Source organism: Acinonyx jubatus, chromosome E4 (genome assembly GCF_027475565.1).
Source record: "Acinonyx jubatus isolate Ajub_Pintada_27869175 chromosome E4, VMU_Ajub_asm_v1.0, whole genome shotgun sequence".
NCBI lineage: Eukaryota > Metazoa > Chordata > Mammalia > Carnivora > Felidae > Acinonyx > Acinonyx jubatus.
This window is the reverse complement of record NC_069395.1, coordinates 62,004,151-62,024,503: the sequence shown is the minus strand read 5'-3', so window position 1 is coordinate 62,024,503 and position 20,353 is coordinate 62,004,151. Positions and strand designations below refer to the sequence as shown.

Sequence of the window (20,353 nt, the reverse complement as noted above, 5' to 3'; positions counted from 1 at the left end):
TTCTGATTTAAGGAAGCCTATTTTATGACACTCCAGAGGCAATGCAATAATGGACTGAAAGAGTAATAAAAACCACTTAGGTAGCCAAGGGAGGGATTAGAGAAGAATCTGAATCAATTCATTTAATATTTATCATAACCCCATAATGTGAAAGACAGTCTGCTAGGCACCGAGTCAAATAAAGATAAGTATGGCATAGTCCTTGCTCCTAACAGGGAATTCAAAATGGCTAACATAGAAAGTAGAGGGTGCGATACACCACAAGAAAGCTACAAGGCAAAAACTCCCGAGGCAGAGAAAATGAGAGGTTAATCCTAGCTGGGTGTGAGCGCATCATGAAGGGTAGCTGAGCCAGTCTTCCCCAACCGGTTTTCTTTCAGTTCTCATTAGAAACACTGATGATCTCACTCAATCCAACTTGAAGTTAGCCATATTTTTAAATTGGAAAGCAATGGCTGTAAAGAAGAATTTCTTGGTTGTTATTAAAATGAGGCTGGCGTGCCTGGGTGGCTCAGCGGGTTAAGCGTCTGACTCTTGATCTCGGCTCAGGTCTTGATCTCGTGCTTCATGAGATCGAGCCCCGCATCAGGCTCTGTGCTGACAGCACAAATTTGCTTGGGATTCTCTCTCTCTCCCTCTCCCTCTGCCCTTTGTCCGCTCATGCTCTTTCTCTCTCTCAAAATAAATAAATACACATTTTTTAAAAATGAGGCTGAAAGATTTATTCATAATAGCTAAAAATTGGAAACAACCTAAATGCCCACTAGCTGCTAAATGGATAAACAAATTGTGGTGTGGCCGTACAACAGGGAACTAGGAATAGGAGGAATAAGAAGAAACAGGCTACCGTACGTATAACACATGGGTGAGCGTCAAAAGCAGTATGCTTAGTTAAAGAAGCCAGACACCAAAAACATATTGCGTGATTTCATGAACATGACATTCTAGGAAAGTAGGCACCACAGTGACATGTCAGTGTTGCCAGGACCTACGGATCGGGGAGGGGTGCGAGGAAACAAAGGGGCAGGAGGGAAACTGGGGGTTGATAGAAATGTTCTCTATCATGATTACGATGGTCCCACGTCTGTGTCCATTTGTCAAAATATATTTCATTACACACCTAAAACTGGTGATGTTTAGTATATTTAAATTCACCTCAATAGAGCTGATTTTAAAAAGGAGCAAAGGGGGCACCTGGGTGGCTCAGTCGGCTAAGCCTCTGACTGTTGACTTCGGCTCAGGTCATGATCTCATGGTTGGTGAGTCTGAGCCCTGCATCTGGCTCCATGCTGACAGTGCAGAGACTGCTTGGATTCTCTCTCTCTCACTCTCTCTCTGACCCTCCCCTGCTCATGGTCTCTCTCTCTCTCTCTCTCCCTCTCACCCTCTCTCTCTCAAAATAAATAAATAAACGTAAAAAAAAAAAAAAGGAGTAAATGTGCTAGAACAGGAACAGTTACCTTCTCCAACTTATTCACAATCACTGGTGGCCACACATGCACCCTGGTGGGCATTGTCAGTGTTTTCTTGGTAACAACTGAGAGCTAAAGGAAATTAACAAGCACTGGGTAGACCTCAAGCGCGGACGAAGTACACACAGAGGCTTTGTCGCTCCTTTTTTCCAATTACAGTTCTGGTGATTATATTTTCTTAAAGTGGCTATGATGATATTTACCATCCCATTAAAAAAATGGACTGAAGAATTAACTTTATGTTTCTGATCCTCAACTTTATCATTTATTATTTTAAATCCCACTATTTTAAAAATACGCATGTCACCAAGCAAAAATGACTTATTAGAACTTTTTTAAAGACATTTAAAATTTTAGGGGCCTCTGGGTGACTCAGTTGGTTAAGCATCTGACTTTGGCTCAGGTCATGATTTCGCAGTTCATAGGTTCGAGCCCCACATTGGGCTCTGTGCTGACAGCTCAGAACCTGGAGCCTACTTTGGATTCTGTGTCTTGCTCTCTCTTTGCCCCTCCATGGCGCGTGCTCTGTCTCTCTCTGTCTCAAAAATAAATAAACTTAAAAAAAAAAAAAAGTAATACGAGGTTTTCCAATGTGTTAGAAAGAAAGATAAAACTGTAAAAGGAGAAGTCATTTCACCTGAAAAGTAATTTTCAGGGGTGCCTGGGTGGCTCAGTTGGTTAAGTGTCCAACTTCAGCTCAGGTCATGATCACTTAGTTTGTGAGTCCAAGCCCCGAATTGGGCTCTGTGCTGACAGCTCAGAGCCTGGAGCCTGATTTGGATTCTGTGTCTCCCTCTTTCTGCCTACCCCTCCCCACTTATGCTCTGTCTCTCTCCCAAAAATAAATAAACATTAAAGAAAAATGTATTAATTTTATAACTACATTGAGGGACTAAAGTTTCTGGTGACCCTAAAGCTCATCAATGAGTCTGGGACAGAAATGATGAAAGCTTCAAGTCTAACCCGAGAATGAAACCCGTAGTGGCAGTGATTTGAGGCTCCAATCCCATCTGCCATGTTTCTAGTCTCCTTTTCACTGACAGCTGACATTCTAGTGTTAAACATACAACCCTTTTGGTTAAAAGGTCTTTCCCTTGTAAAGTACAGTACAGAGAGCTTTGTGACAGCAGAATGTCAGTATGACGAAACTTATGAGACCCTTTATAACATGCTTACTCGCCAAGAGCCATATCTGATGGAATTATATAGAAAAGCAGCAGCAGGGAGGCATGGGTGTTATTGTGAGTTAAGACACATCATGTCCATTTGTCCCAAGATTGGTGATATTATCTTTGATCACTTGGGTAATGTCATTGGTGTGTTCTAAAATGTTTAATAACTGGTCTCCAGGGTGAGGGGGAGGAGGGAGGAATTGCTTATTTGTAGTGTTTACCAATTTTCAGTGTAAATACTTCTACTGTGGCCTATTTCAAGCTACTAGAGTGACATCACTAAATAGAGAGTTGTGAAGAAATGTGTACCGTTGGCTTTGATAGGCTGGCATGAGCCAGCCTGACTCACCACTGGTTAGGTGGTCTCTCCTGGGCTTCTCCACTGTAATGTTACTCTTTCCCTCTTTGTAATTAATAGGTAATTTGTTGGGAGATGTTAAGACCATGTGAATACCCTATTTCTCATTAAATTTTCAACTAATAGTTTTATATCCCATGGTTACTCCTGTGTCTAATAGTCTTTTTTATTTATTAATTAACATTGTGCTGTAAGAAAGGGCCTTCCTTTCTCTCTCATTTATTAATTTATTGATATCAGCATGGAATCCTGGATTCCTATTTTATTCAATGTGTTGCAAACTATTATGGCCACCATTTATTTATCAATTCATCCTAGATTTGGGCAGTGGGAACCCCTTCAAGCTGTTTCCTATATTATATCTATTAGTCTTTAAAAATTTTTTTTTAACATTTACCCATTTTTGAGAGACAGAGCATGAGCAGGGGAGGGGCAGAGAGAGAGGGATAGACACAGAATCCAAAGCAGGCTCCAGACTCTAAGCTGTCAGCACAGAGCCCAATGCGGGGCTTGAACCCACAAACCGCGAGATCATGACCTGAGCTGAAGTCAGACATTTAACCAACTAAGCCACCCAGGTACCCCATATCTCTATTATTCTTATGAACATCTTGGCTTTGTATCCCCACAAGATGGTGCAGGTTCATCTGGTACTATCCCTGTATCAGTCATGCAATCAGCATTTGTCCAAGGAACTCTTCTGCCTTTTAGTGGAGAATGGTACTTAGAAACCAAGATCCATCACCAGGGGGTACACATGGCTACTGAGAAGTGTGCTTCTAGGTCACTTTAGTAGACAGAACCAGGATAAGAATATATGTATCAATGTATGAATATATATTTATAAATATTTTTCTATGTATGTTCATATTAATAATACATACACACTAATGTTCTCAATTCCAATCCAACAACATAGATAAAACCCAGTCTCCCCTCCTTCCGTCACTAACTTCCTTCCTCAACAGTGAGAAACTTGGTTCCCATTATCTTCAACATATTTATCTTCAACATTTGTTCAAACTTACGCAGTATACACAGAAAGCACTTTCAAAATTTCTAATCTACTACAGAAAGCAAATCTATTACCTAGGATTAAATATTTGCTTACAGTTTTATTGCTTCCTTTTGTGTTTGTTTGTTTTACAAATGCATCCACACCATTTTCGGTTGATTTTCTTTGTGTTCTGGGAAAGTTACATCTAGAGAGGCAATAGAGTACAGTAGAAAACTCACACAGCTGCAGTGTCAAAACATGGCATTCACTGTCTTATTACTCATGTGGCCATGGACACGTAACTTAATTCTTTTAATCCGGGGGTTCTTCGTTCAAATAAGGCAGAAAAAAAAATCCTGCCTTAAAGGATTAATAATTTCAGTAAGCTGTTTACTTATTATTGTTTTTACCATAAGCTAAGCTCTTTACATTTATCCTTTTATTTGGTCCTCACGCCCTCTGAGGTAGGTTCTATTATTATCCTTTCTCTATAAAAGAGGGAACTGAGGCCTAGAAAGTTTATCCTACTTGTCCAAAATCTTCCAGTTATTAAGGGGCATAGCCAGGCAATCCAGGCCTGCCTGACTCTCAAGTCCACAGTATGAATCCCTATACTTCAATCTCTTAGTTTATCCAGGGATGCAGGGAAATGAGAGAAGGTTAAAAGGATAACAAGAGTCTTATTTCAATTATCCAGAAGTGTGTGTCTTTTAATACCTATATTACCCATCTTGACAGCCAAATTCCAAGACAGCTGACCTTCTCCTTTTCAGTTTGTCCCATATGTTATTGGATCACTTCCTCTTACAGTGACACAACCAATTAGTTGTATCCTCCTTAAAGAAATACAGTGATCTTTACAAAAACACTGAAAGTCACGCAAATATGCTTCCGGCCTAAAGCTGGTCACAGAGTCCTAGAGAAGACAAGACACACACATCTTATCTGGAACATAAGTACCTAAAAAATAGAGACCTTGGTTTTGTTCACTAATTTATCCCAAGAGCCTGGAATGGTGCCTGGAACATAGTTGTGTGGTCAACAAATATTGGATAGATGGTTGGATGGATGGATGGATGGGTGGATGGGTGGATGGATGGATGGATGGATGGACAAATGAATGAGCAACTGTTAAGAGATGGAAAGTACTAAGTGTCCATACAGGTTTAAGGGTCCTCCTGTCTACTGATCAGAAGAGAATAGGATAAGATAACCCTATTTTGGCCAACAATTTGATTTGATTTTTATTATTGTTCTTGACAATAATAACAAAAGAAAAACAACAGTGAAATTAGTAGACAACATGATGTCTTCCATATTTGACAAGAACAAAAACTCCTGTACTTGTTTACCACTAACAGGAGCTATGTTCTTATAGTGAAGCAAATGTAGAAATACTAGGATGTAACAAACAGGGCTAAAAAAATCCAAGAGGAGTAGCTTTCAGGAACCCCTACTTCCTCAAGATGCGAAAAAACCCTAATGGCATCATACATATTTCTCGAGTAAATTATTTCTATTTTCTTCACTGCAAAGAATGTCAGAATTTTAAGTACAATGTTGAAAGATGAGTTATCCGATTAGAGCATGAGTCACTTCTAGGAAAGGAAGCAGAAACAGAAAGGACATCAACTTCTTTCAAAGGAATAAACACAAAAGAAAGGAAATAATTAACAAAAACATCCCTAAAAATAATTTTCTCTCCAAAAGTGTTCTCTTATAGTAGCTCCAAACTGATTTGAAAACTCTGTCAAGGCAACGGGGGCCGTGCTTGACTAGATACTGCCTGCTTCTATTACATCTCGTGTGCAACTCTCATTTACTGAAGACAGAACCAGAGACTCTTACCAACTGAACATCCTCCCACTTCCATGCTTTCTGTGTTGCAAAGAACATTCAAATGCATTGACCGCCTACTCTTCATAACAATTCTGTATGGCAGGGGGATGGGACAGACATTCCTGCTTGATACAAGAGGCATCCCAAGTTTAAAGAATTAAGGGATTTGCTCAATGGTGCACAGCTTGTAGTAAGTGACAGACCCAGAACCAACACCCGTCTTCTCGATTCAAGTTCAGTGTACTTCCATTCCACGGCATTGCCTTGCATGAGCGGTTTCGTCAGATTCGTATTGCTCATCCATTCAACAAATACTTAAACGCCTACTTCGTGCCAAGCACCAAAGTGTGAGGATGCATCAGTGTACAAGACACAGACCATGACTGTGCCTTCAGAATTCATGGTCTAGTGAAGAAAACAGACAAGAAAGAACAACTAAAGTAGAATGGTAAGTATTAAAATAGGGCTAACTACGTGCTATCATACAGGCAGATGGGACAGGAGTTGGAGAGGGGCAAGGTACCGTCAGGGAGGATTTGGGGAAACTTAAAAAATCAGAGGCTTAACGTGAATTGTAATTAGCCATCCAAAGAATGAGAAGAATATTGTTGCAAGTGAAGTGGACAACATGTGCAAAGATTCAAGGAGGAGAGACACCCAGGTGCTTCTGGAAAATTGCAAACAGCCTTGGCAGGACTGAAGGGTGGAATACACACGTTGCAGGGTGGAAGCGAGCTGCTGGTAGAAGGAGACTGGAGAACGATGAGCCTGAAGCTGTAGGCAGGAGCCAGAACATGAAGCTATTTTTAAGGACTTCATCCTGAGGAAAATAGGGAGCCAATGTAGGGTTTTAAGCAGGGGAGTGTTGTGATCACACTCAGGCTTCAGAAAGATCCCTCTGGCTGCGGTGTGGAGAACAGATGGGGAAGGGACAACATTAGAAGCAGGGAGAGCACTTATTACTACAGCAATAGCAAGAGCAATTTCTGAAATTGTTTCATAGACATGGTAGATACCATAGGTAGATACTGAGACTGAACAGCCACCAAATGTACGTTTCAGTAATTTTCACCCTTAAAACTTTTTGAGAGCTCAGAGGTCTCTGATGCATAAGTGGTTGTAAATATATCCTATTTTACAACATCATGGGCCCAGTTCACCAGACCAAAGAATAAGAACAATTATGCTAGTGCATAAGATAAATTAGATCATGATTTTGCCTTTGCACCTTCAGATTGTCAAAATATTCATAGTTTCCATCTCTAACCTTTCTACATAAACTAACTGCTTTGGTCCGTTCTTGGCTTTCCTCTCTGAAAAATGTCAGCTGATCTACACAGTCCCAGCAATTAATCCTTCCGATGAGTAACTTCAAATCAGACATCGGTAGGATCAATATATGTCATAATGGCATTTCTGTACCCTGTCAATGGATATACACCATTGTCTAGTTGCGTACAACTGACTGAAAAAAAGCTTCTATTTTATTATTATATGTTTTTGAAATTTATTTATCAGATCCATTAGTAAATGAGGAATGTGTCGGTCACTTTGTGGCTACTAAACTTATTAAGAAATATGCTATATAGCAAGAATTACAATTATTAAATTCATTTTATAGAATCTTCTTTCTCAAGCACAACATAATGCTTCATTTATCTTGAATGTGGAGAGATGAGGTGTCCCCACTTGAGAGAATTTTCCAGGTATCAGACCCACAGAAATCTGACCAGTTCCAGCGGAAATATGTCTAAAATATTTATTTATCATGACTCTTTTTCCTTAAGCAACCTATAGCAAATATAACCAACTCCACTTGACAATCAAGGTCATAATTTCAAATGAGGAAGGCCCACGTGCTGCTACTATTGTCCCGGCCAGGACACGCTTAGGGATCACCGTTCACTGTTGTAGCTGCTGGAGGCTACCACAGTGACTGGAAACAGAGGCACTTTGTAATAGCTGTTGCACGAAAATCTCAGAGGCTATTCTGAAGATCCAGAAAGCAAATGGAAGCATACTGATCTGCTTCTTATAGTGCTTTTTTATTGGTTGTTTTGCTATGATTTGCTGCCATGCTTTCCATTTCGTTTGGTTTTGCTTCTTAAAAGTCTTGGCTTATAGCTATGTATCAAATGGCTGAATTTACCGGAAGTCTGAGTTTGAGTAAGTGGGGACATGCTGTAGTAAAGACTCATAGAGTTTTCAATGTCCCTGAACTGGTGTGCTTTTGGTCAAACACCCAATACGTTTGAACCTGGAAATCAGGACTGTGTTCTACTGACTAACCTTGGCTGGATAACAAAACTAGAGTTAGTTCATTTTTAAAACTTGATTGAGATCTCTGGAAACTGTCCAGTTTTCCACGGGATTCTGGAGCTGAAAAGCACAATTATATTTACAGAAGACAAAACTGCCTGAAGCCCGCGTGCTCCGGTTCCCACCTGTGTTATCCTCTCACTCTTCCAAATAAGAGAAGCATGTTCCTGCCCCAGGGCTCAGGTCATTTTCTCCTTCAAAACATTTTCCCTTTTAGTCATTTTATGATTTAACAGGATTATCTATTTGCCTTGGAACACATGCTTATAACTATTCCTACCTGCCTTCTGAAAGGTTTCTTCTCTGCAGTAACGTAAGTGTGTGTTGGGTTTTCTGCTTCCTTGGTCGTTGATAGGCCATCACGCTCACCATTCCTATGGCTGTGGAGCCGCCCTTTCTGTTCCTGAAGACCAGATTCTACCTTTATTCTAAGTCTACATGCAAACTCATTTCTATAAGGTAGCCTGTTCTGAGCTTATCCAAAACGGGAATCCGTGTCCCGAGAAAAGGAATAGGAGGAACTAAAATCCTAAAGGGCCTTTAAAAACAATGCTTTTGCCGTTGGCCTTGAGGCCTTGGCATGTAAGCCCACTGCCAGCAGGGCTGGGCCACTCATCTGCACGCAACGAGCCAGAGGTTAAGAGCTCAGACCTTGGTGTCAGCCAACCTTGGCAGGGGACTCCCAACCTGCCCACTTCCTGGCTGTGCACCCTAAGCAAGTCACTTAGCCTATGACTCAGTTTTCGCAAATGTGAAATGGGGTTAATGACAGTACTGCTCCCTTAGGAACACCAGGATGTTATATGTAAAACGTATGTAGTACAGCACTGATATCCTGTGTTCAAAAACATGAATTGGTACCATCAGTGGTCTCATTGCTAATTCCTAGAAGATGATGATTCAAAGTATAACAATCAGAGGCACCTGGGCAACTCAGTTGGTTAAGTGTCTGACTCTTGATTTTGGCTCAGGTCATGATTTCAGGGTTGTGAGATCGAGCCCCATGTTGGGCTCTGTGCTAAGCGTGGAGCCTACTTAAGATTCTCTCTCCCTCTCTCTCTCAAAAAATACAAAATAAAAAAATAATAAAACAAAGTCTAACAATCAATACAATTATCTCAAAGACTAGCTCGAAGAAACAATAAAAACAATACAAAATTTCCTCAATTTACTGATAAAAGCAATGGGAGGAGTGGTATTGCAGACCGGATGTGAGTTTGGGCTTTGGACACACACAGACTAGATTTGGGCCCTGGCCCTACCTGATACTAGCCGTGTGCCATTAGGTGGGACCTCAGCGTTAAGTTCATTTTCTCATTTAATGAAACGATGTTATCCGGAGACTGAGGCAACCTATATAAAGCAACCAGTAACATCTGGCCCAGACCAGCCTTTGGAAAATGTCTAAATTCAACTAACAGCCTGGCATCACGTTATTTAATCGTCAATTTGATTTTTCAACAGCTCTAAGGTGTAAGGACAAAGACGCAACAGTAAGATACGAAGAACTCACTCCAGCGTGCTGCGGTACAGCTAAGAGTTCAGCTGCCCTTCAGAGAATGACCAGTAAATGGCAGCTTTCTCTCTCCTCCTCCCCTTCCTGCTCCAAGTGGCAGTCTTTCAGAAAAGGACTAATCAAAGACAGGCCTAGCTCCTGGCTCCAAAATTACAGAAGAAGCTGACATGATTTTCTTGTTTTTATAGAATGATGCCAATTATTGTAGAAAGAGAATTCAGGGTTTATGCTCATGAGAAACCCAATGGCATCCATACTGGGTGTTGTGGGGAAGCTGGGAAAACTGAAAACAAGGGCTTAGGGTTGCAATGGTTCATACAGCAGCCACAGGCCACATGTGGCTGCCGTGCACCTGACACGTGGCTAGACTGAAGTGAGATGCTCTGTGCGTGTAAATAATATGCACTGGACTATGGAGAATTGGTGGGGCGGAGGGGGGGGAGTGGGAAAGCAGAAAAATCCGATTAATTTTTATTGATTACATGTTCAAGGATACTATTTGCTATATTGAGTTAAACTATTAGAATTAATTTCGCCTTTTAATATACGGCTATTTAGGGGGGCCTGGGTGGCTTAGTAGATTAAGTGACTGACTCTTGATTTGGGCTCAGGTCATGATCTCATGGTTCGTGAGTTCAAGTCCTGCATCAGACTCTGCACTGTCACAGTGCAGAACCCGCTTGCGATTCCCTCTCTCTCTCTCTCTCTCTCTCTCTCTCTCTCCCCCTCTCTCTGCTCCTCCCATGTGCTCTCTCTCTCTCTCTCTCAAAATAAATAAATAAACTTAAAACAAAATTTAAAAAAAAGAAATAAAATACAGCTTTTTGGAGATGTTTCATTAAGTATGTGGTTTGCATTTTGTGGCTCTCCTTATATTTACATTGGACAGTGGGGGCTTGAGCATAACTCCTTTGTCTACTCCCCCAGAGCACAGAATCATTTTTAATCCTGATGTAGCACAAATCAAAATAACCATGTGGCCAAAACCTGCTAACTTTAAATGCCTCATGAAGATATCAAATCACATAATTTTTCTAAAGAGCAAAAACTATTAAAATGACATTTTTTAAACCAAATTTCTCATTTAAGTCAGCCAGTCACCATCGCTTGAAAGGAGAAATGAAGAATTACGACAGAAAGCTAAGAACAGCTGAAGCTGAAGCAGTTACCATATTACACAAATGTAAGCAATGAGATCTTTGAAAAAAATCAAATCTGGTTTGAAGCACCTCCCAAAATACATATTCATAATTAAAATTAAATTATAAAGCATATTAAAAAATTATTCCATACAGCCAAGCTGGCAAATTATAGAAAAATATCCAGTTATGAACACGCATTAAGACTCCTAATAAGTTAATGTGCATACGGTTGGAAAATCTTTATCGTTTAATAGTATTTCTATAATTGTTACGTGGGAAATAACAGATTCTCTAAGAGATTTTCCCCCACAGGTTTCGTCCCTGAATCACCAGTAATCAACCTTGTATCATTCATTACTTGTTTCTACTAAAAACCAGCACTTTCAAAGCTGATTAAGAGGACGATGTAGCTGTATTCGTCCATCAGCTTGTCAGCCAATTTAATAAACTATCCCACCACTTGGTGAGCTAATCTGTGGCCTTTGTAGTTTTCACTTACTGCAAAACATAATCTATACTTGGTGGGATTCAGATAAGCCAATGAATGGTTTCAACTCTCTACAAAAATTGCTGGAGTTTATCTGTTGGAAGAAACAGAATTCAAGAACCCAGAAAAGGGAAGGGGAGGGGTGGGTGGGAAAGCCAGGACCACACATAGAAAGCCTAGTCCCAGCCATCATTATCACTGCAACATCATTATTTACCGAAAATCTTACCAATAGGAGCTGCTGGAAGTAATTATAAATTATAGGCACCTCCAAGTGTATTTACAGGAAAATTAACACATTAGGAGTGCTAAACTTCTCGACTTCTAGAGCTTACTATCCATGAGTTGCTCCATTTCTTCAGACTACAGGAAAAGATACACTTAGAGGGGAGGAATATCGGTATAGCAAGAGTTGAAGGAGAATAAGCTCTCTTTCAGAGTCCGATTTAGGGGCCCATACTCTGAATCTGTGCCAATAATCCCCAGCAGAAGTTTGTCTGAAAGGATTTATATCCAAAAGCATCCATGATATTTTATTCTATGAAATCTGATTCCAAGAGTCAGGCTCTGAGAGGTTCCTAAATCTGATCAACTAGTTACTTGTCACCTTTATTTTCAAGAGCTATTACCAGACAAAGGCCAAGTTGAAATGGTAGCCATGGAAGGAGTCATTGTCATGTGACTCTGGCACAGCTCACTGCTCAAGTAATGGTCAGAGATGCTCCCCAACGCTCGCCCCGCTTTGGAGGACAGACAACCCAAACTGAAGGGCACCCACCCACCTGCTCTCTGCATGAGCGGGAGGTAGGGGGCAGGGCCAGGGAGAGAAGTTCTAGAGGTACTGATAAAAACACGTCCCATGTGGTAATTCTGTCACCCCACCACAAATTAATTTAGATTAGTTTTTCCCAAAGTGTGTTTCTCTTTTTTAATGTTTACTTACTTATTTTGAGAGAGAGAGCGAGACAGCACATGCACACGAGCCGGGGAGGGGCAGAGAGAGAGGAGAAAGAGAATCCCAAGCTGGTTCTGTGCGGTGAGCACAGAGCCTGATGCAGGGCTTGATCCAATGAACTGTGAGATCATGACCTGAGCCAGAATCAAGAATCTGACACCCAACCCCCACCCAGCCACCCAGGCGCCCCCCACAAAGTGTATTCCTAAAAAACCTGATTCCTGGGAGAGAATGTGGAGATTTAATGGAAGAGTTTCCATGAGTCATATACGTTTGGGAAATGCTGAAAATAGAAATTCCTCTCGAAGAGTCACAGTGTGCGTTACTGAGCATTTTGAAGGCTGTCAAGAACCCTATTTAATTTAACTTTCCAAAAGGAAGTGGTCACAGGATTGATTTTCTCACAACACCTACCATCACAGGCAATATAGGAAGTATAATGCATAAACCTGTCCGGGAGCCTAATTGCTGAGGCCTGAATCCCTACTCTACCTAACTGCCAGCACTGTGACCCTGGTCAAGGTAGTAGCCTCCATTCAACTCAGTTTTCTTATCTGTAAAATGGGCCTCATGGCAAGAATCTACCTGAAAGGCTCTTGTGGAGATTAAGGGAGTCAATGTGAGTAACGTTCCAAAAGTTTTAATTGCTGTTTGTAAGGTACAGCTCTTTTATTTGTTTGTTTCAAGAAACAGTAACCATGTGGGAAGGTCCAAAAAGAGACTTATTTTTCCTTTCAGCAATATGTTGTGCAAGACTTCCACAGAAAGATTTTGATAGGTTTATTCAGACCTGTCCTATTATCACTGAATACCAGGGGCATATAACGTGGACTACCAGAAGGAGCACTGAACTAAGAGCAAGGGGACGGAGAGCCCACGTTTGGCTTCCACGAAGAACAGTTGACCTCGGGCAAGTCCCTGAGCCTCACTGCACCTCAGTTGTCACACAAGAGAATGAGGGTTGGACTAGATGGGTAGTTTCACAATTCATCCACTCACAATGTGAGTTAAGGAAGGTTTCTAAATCTAAATACTGTTTTCTAGATTACACACACACACACACACACACACACTTATGTACAACCTGTCCACTAGGTTGTTAGATACTGTAAAGAAGGATCACACCCTCTTCATTTAAAAAACCTACAGCAAAGGGGCACCTGGGTGGCTCAGTCGGTTAAGCATCCGACTTCGGCTCAGGTCATGATCTCACAGCTCGTGAGTTTGAGCCCCGCATTGGGCTCTGGGCTGACAGCTCAGAGCCTGGAGCCTGCTTTGGATTCTGTGTCTCCCTCTCTCTCTGCCCCTCCCCCTGCTCACGCTCTGTCTCTGTCTCTCAATAAATAAATGTAAAAAGTTAATTAATTAATTAGAAAACATCCTCTAGCCATATGAAAAAATTGAGCAAAAGGCTTTTTGCTTCGACTGGACATTTGCCCACAATGTTGCCAACAGATCCCAACAAGAAATTATCGATCCTTAGAAACATGTCCATCACAGGGGCGCCTGGGTGGCTCAGTTCGTTGAGCGTCCAACTTTGGCTCAGGTCATGATCTCACAGCTCATGAGTTCGAGCCCTGCATAGGGCTCTGTGCCAACAGCTCAGAGCCTGGAGCCTGCTTCACATTCTGTGTCTCCCTCTCTCTCTACCCCTTTCCTGCTTGCACTGTCTCTCTCTCTCTGTCAAAAATAAACATTAAAACAATTTTTTTTGAGTTTATTTATTTTTGACAGAGAGACAGAGAGAGAGAGATGGAGCATGAGTAGGGGAGGTGCAGAGAGAGGGAGACACAGAATCCGAAGCAGGCTCCAGGCTCTGAGCTGTCAGCACAGAGCCCGATGCGGGGCTCGAACTCACAGACCGTGAGATCATGACCTGAGCCAAAGTCGGACGCCCAACCGACTGAGCCACCCAGGCACCCCAAACATTAAAACAATTTTTTTAAAAAAAATCTACAGCAGCTGTATACCTACTGTTGAATGAATGCCTATTTAACAGTAATCAACCCATTATCCCATCATTCAAAAAATTTCAAGACCCCCATGACGTAAGACATTATGCTAAGTACAATTAATTTACATATTTCTGGAAAGCTATCAGTTCTACCTATAAAGAGCTTTGCAATTTAATTTGTGACGTATCAAATGATGACTCATTGTTGCAGTTTCTTTTTACAGCCTTTCAGTTTGTATCCCATAACTCAGGTGAGTTTCATGGTATTATGTTACACAGCAGGTCAGTGCTCGTTTTTTACCTTATCATACAAAGGCTCTATGTTGTTGTAAAAAGGATTGTATAAAGGTATTCAGGAGCTATGATAGAAGAGATGGCAGAATCAATACATTACGATTAAAGCACGTATGCTCTAATCAGTTTTATGTAAAATTTTAGATTAATAAAGAACATTAGATGAAAACTTCTTAACAAGTGGGGAGAAACAGGCACGTTTTGGAGCTGATTTTAAATACAGATGATCAATTTCCTTTTGTGAGAAGAAATCATTTACGATTTTTCCTTCACATATACAGTTGTGTATAGCCTCATTCAGTCTCAAAAAAAAAAAAAAAATGACCAAGAGCACGGATCTCCATAAACAACACAGGCGTAAACAAACATCTTCTATAATTACTAGTCAGATTTCAGTTCTTTCTTTGCACTGACAAAAGCATGCTATGCCATGGATGTGATCTCTAAAATCAGAATGCTCTGAAACACCCACCCGACTCCACCATAATCTATTTGATCCAGGCTGCTCTGAGACGGGGAATGTGAATACATGTGAATATGGTGCTTGCTGAATACACTCTGAGTATTGCATCTTTGTGAAAAGTGTGCAGGAACTCTTGTGGATCAATTACCAGATTTTTAAAATCTCAACATAATCGTGCACTTTCATCACTTCTCTTGGGGGCTGCTTCAGCTCCTCCTCTATTGGCATCGCCTTATCAGTAATGGAACTAGGAAACTTCTCAAGGACAACGGTGGTAGACGAGGGCCCACAAAAACGGCATGCATGATGCGACCAGGCAGGGGATTCGCAAGGAGGTCTTTGGTTTGCAGAAAGTTTAATTTTAATAGGTCTAAGAAACTAGGAAAGCCCTCCATCCTTGCTCTGCTATATACTGTTTGTATTGCAAATGATTCTTGAGATTGCAGGTGTCTGCCTGAAGGCAGGTCACGGAAAGTCAGTGAAAACCAGGGCAACCCCAGCAACAGAAATTAACCTGCAGATCAGATAGGCAAATATGTATTTTAGAGAGCATTAATCCCACTGCAACAATCAAACTGGACTTCACAAAATGAACAGAGACTCCGAACAACAAAAGCAACCAACAGCATCTATTCCAACATTGCAAATTTCTTAGATATTACAGATGTCACCCAACAGTGAGTGCATTTGCTTCCCATATGTGAACAAAACTAAGGCATCACAAGATCCATCTGAATGGAATGTTAACCTTCACTTTAAATTTTTTTTTTTCTTTTCCTAGCTGACGACACAATTTTGGTATTATCACAACGGAGCTTCTGGCTGGAAAAAATTAAATTAATGGATGGATTAAAAAAAGCTTAGAAACTTAAAAAAAAAATAAACAACTCTCAAATATCTATACTTGATGGTGTCAAGAGCCAAGATGAATGTGTTTCAATTGCAACTTCCAAACTAAACTCACAAATTACTACCATTATGCTAAGTGTTAGCTACCCCACTGTGCAGTTTTGCTTTGTGAATTTTTACCTTCCTCTATGAACACTTTTAGCCACTGATCGCACAGCCTTTCAATGTTTTCTGCCTTTTCCTTTAAATAAACTGGCTGTGGCTCCCTCCATCTGGTTCCCCTTCCGTCAGCAACCCTGCACCTGTTCACACCTCCTCTCCTGTTGGATTCCACTGAACATTTCCTCCTCTGCCAGGGCTATTCTGGCACTCGCAACCTTTCTGTCATTCAATCCATCTGTCAGAAGTGAACTTTGTTTACCGCAAGCTTCTGCTTTCTTCTTCAAGAAGCAAAGCCCCTCAAGGTCATTGTCAAATGAACTGTCGGCACGGATTTAAATCCTCTCCTGCTAACCAGCAGAAGATGAAGTTCTGTTGTGTAACGCACTTGTGAAAATTACTTTTGGGTTCGGGAAGACAATAATTTGGAGTCAAAGTAGTAAGACGTGGTATTTTAATGATCATTTGTAAAACCAGACAGCTGATATGTATTTCCTTCATGTGTGTCTGCACTTATTATATCAAGTATGAACTATATGTATAAGAAGCAAAATAAAAGTTTTAAAGTGAAATCAAAATACCATAAACAAGTTTACACTATGCAAAAATTGCTTCGTACTATACAGCATTAACTTGAGGAATAAATATTTTCACTAATGAATTAGCCAAGAGAAAGAGTATTCCAATTAAGAAATTTTACACTGAAATGCTTACAATGTACAAATATGTACCATTTCAATTATAAGCTATATATTAACACACAGCTCCATTACTGCTTTGAGAAACTGAACCCAGGATATACAAATCAAGTGTGTTTTAAATTCCATCATTTAAAAAAGGAACAATTCGGCTTCAATAATATTCAAATAAATATATGTTGCCCAACAAACACGCCATCTATCTAAAGAAATGGAAGTTGTACCAATAGGCCAGTTCTGTGAAAAAAATTTAACTCATCAAAATTAGGTGAAAATTATACTCTCAACTGAATTTATTCTGTCATCCATCCACAGCTAGCGAGTAATTGCCCTCCTTTCATAAATCGGACATGAAATCACTTGATGCTGAATTCCTTACCGGTATTTTAGGCAACTGTATTCTTTAGGAAAAAGACAAACCAAAGACTCGATTCAATTTTCTTAGAAGAAAAAGGGAGATCACTTTTTTTTTTTTTTTAGGACGAAGTAGATGGCACAAATTTTAGCCAAAGCACTGTTACAAACGTGAAGCTAACTGTAAACCTGGATGGTACTTCGTTCATAAGCTGCTTTTACATTTGGAAGAATTATCCCAAGACTTAATCCTATTGTACAGGCTTTTATTAAGTACCATTAATCAAGTCAGGAAAATTTTCTGACTTCTTTTCAGAAAAGATAAAAATTGAGGCTTTTGCCATTGACATAAAATTGCAAGCAGGTTTTATTAATAAAAGCAGTCTAAAAACAAGTAATTTAAAATATGAATCTTAAGGGTTTGATTGATTAAATATTTACACTTTACAAAAAAGACTTTCTCAGAACAATTCTTCAGATGTATTAAGGAAAACTGTTGTGATGCTAAATATAAAAACCAAAACAAAACCCGACAGAGACAGCTTCAAATCCGAGGGCTGAGAACATTCTTTTTTAGCTCGAATTTCAATTTTATTACGAATCTCCAAAATGCCCTATGTCCTATAAATCATTCTGATCTAATATATATTATATAATTTAATATGTGGATTTTTGGACGCAAAATGTGGATTCTTTGAGGTGCTTCCTTCTTTCAATTCCCCCAAAACATGATTTCTAAATAATTTTCGTGTGGAGGAAATTTCAGAACTACCATCTAATTCACCCGGCAGGTTTGTTTGCTCTTTTTCTGGGCATTTTTTTTTTTTTTTTCCCCTGGAGTGTGATCTGTGCTTGAGGGTAGTTTGGTTACCTGGATGCCTGCTTCTGAATAGCACGGAAAGAGTCCCGGTAATTTGATCACTTCCATGGGCTGCTTTGCTATATACAGAAAGAGGTGTGAGCAGAATGCCAGTTTCACAGGGCTGCTTAAATCACCGCGAAGGAACGCTTCATTCTTAGCTGACTGCGTTTCAGAAACACACTCGTAGGCTGGTTTCGGAAAATGTATATGGTAAGAATGTAAACAAATGAAAAACCACTCAGTCTCACATCACTTATGCTCACGCACAGATGCGGGAATGTGCACACGCGCACACACTTCTCCCCTCCAGAAGCACGTAAGAAAAAGGAAAGGGAAAGAATATCTCGATTACTTTTCCAAAGGGACTCATTGAAGGAATTCAGAGAATACTGCTAACATTCATCTGCCTAACGTGTACTAGGCTTATTTTATGTTTTAAACGGAAAAGCTGGGAGAAAGTTGGAGACAGTTTGAGACCAACACCTGAAACACACATTTTACAGGAAAAATTGAGCGGCACTGAGGCAGGGCTGTGCCAGGGCGCAGGAGAGAGCAGAGGAGCAGCTTCTAAGGGCCCTGCTAGGTAGAGGCAGAGAGCTGATGTCATCCGCATTCTCTGATAGGAGTTTTCCTCAAACAGCATATGGACGTAGGACGGAAGGTAAAAATATTTCAACTCCGTAACAGAGAACTTGACCTTCCTTAATTTATCTACATTCTGAATGAGACCAACAGTTCTGCTTTTCTAAGAACTGAACATGATGAAAACACAATGAGTTTTCCTCTGGTGTATTGATTTTTCTGCCCATCTATTCACGGAGTCTTTTAAAAACAGAGGCTATTCCTTCTTCCGCCCCCTTCCTCAGTTACCTCAAGGCAAGACCTTCTCTTGGATGTGAAAATATCTGCAGTACCGCAGGACAAAGAACTGAGACATTTTCATAGAGTCGATCAAGGGGGAAGAGGCAGATCTGCGAGATTCTGTTCAGAGTGAGGAGAGACTAAATGTCAACTTTAAATCTGCCACAATCATTTACTAATGTGCTGCTGTATCAAATAAGTCTAATTTTTTGACAGGACCAAATTAGATTTATTGCAGAAACTGCTGCATAAATAGCATATGGCTATGTTATACCACCTATTTCAAATCCTGGTAACGTTTCCCCCTCCCCCTCCAAAATGAATAAATTGAGCCAAGCTACAAAGCTTCTGCAAAAAGAGAGAGAGAGAGAGGGAAATATACTAGTTCAAAAACAGATGTAGGAGATCTACATTTCTTTGTTAAGGTAATAGTTTTAACCTGAAGGTCCCAACTCTAGATTTTGAAAAGAAAGGATTCCTTAATAAGTTATTGAATTTAATAGATCGTTTTCACCTTCCTTTCTTTCAGAAAGACTTAATCTTACTTTTGTTTTAAGGATTGGGGCTCGGATTTATGCCCAACATCTTGACGTTCAACCCGCAGTTACAGGGGAAAGAAAAGAAAGGCGAGCTGCTCTGAATCAAGAACGGTATCAATCAGGTCATGAGAAATCACCAAGCACAAACGCACGCATCGTATGTTGGTTTGGGTTTTCATTTGTTAGAGACCTGGGTGGTAGAAATCATAGCAAAGAGTCTCCTCTGATTGTAAGTACAGCCTTGATCCCGGAAACTCTCTCATGCATAAAATACATAAAGTGATCAGTCCACGTTGCCACCCTGGCCACATCAGGACGGCGGAAGGGCACAGACGGCGAAAACCAAGGTTGCGTGGAGGCCGGGACTGCAGCCCCCCACCGCAAATTTCGAGATGGCCCAGTCTTCCCTTCTCAGTCGCTACCCCGAGAACCCACCCCCGCCCCCAACTGTGCTACCGTTCCACTCCATTTTTCTTCTCGAACAAAAGTTCCTGCTCTTCCGTGGATGGGAAAGACATTGCAAGGTCTTATCTCAGACCAATGGGCACACCACTGCAGACATCATGGCACTCGGCTACCCCGCAGACTCCCTCTCTGTGGTCAGTCTTCCCAGCTGCCCTATCTGTTACTGTCTGATTAGTTCTGCTAAGGAGCCCCTCCCCTGCCAGCTTTCGGCGCCATCTGTTCGACACAAGATGGCTGTTGCCCAGGAACCTAACACTGCCCTCCTACCTGGCACCCGGCTACCGTCCTTACCCCAAAGTGCTAACACAGGTTCTCACTGCTGGCAGAGTCAGGCTTTCATTACTACTACTTTGACAAGTGCAGGGTTGTTTGTAATTTCTCTTTTATCCTGATTTTGATTGTACAACCACCTCCCACTGATTCAGTTTGCTTCAGTTTTGTTGCTCACAGATTTTACTCTCCACATTAATCTCCCTCTGGCATGTTACTGCATCTGTTCCCTTTTTTATTATTAATTTTCAAATTCCCACCATTTTTGACAAAAAGGAGGTAATCTACACTCTGTTTCTGCCCATTTCATTTTCTTTAATTTGGAAGA

General features: G+C 40.8%; 1 protein-coding gene across 21 annotated transcripts in view; it reads right to left on the bottom strand.

The window, feature by feature from the left end:
• The window catches only part of SDCCAG8 (SHH signaling and ciliogenesis regulator SDCCAG8), a 246,837-nt gene that overhangs the window by 93,418 nt on the left and 133,066 nt on the right, over nucleotides 1–20,353 (bottom strand). For 15 of the 21 annotated variants that reach the window (XR_008293144.1, XR_008293145.1, XR_008293146.1 and 12 more), the window contains one exon: nucleotides 18,761–18,871. The exons of 3 other annotated variants lie outside the window; for them this stretch is intronic. Coding sequence is in view for 15 of the 18 variants with exons in the window: in XM_053209297.1 (XP_053065272.1) it covers nucleotides 18,761–18,871 (111 nt within the window). In the remaining 3 variants the exon portion in view is untranslated. Of the gene's footprint in view, nucleotides 1–17,899; nucleotides 17,968–18,760; nucleotides 18,872–20,353 lie in introns of all 21 variants that reach the window. 3 more of the 21 variants (XM_053209308.1, XM_053209306.1, XM_053209307.1) reach the window with 1 other exon arrangement.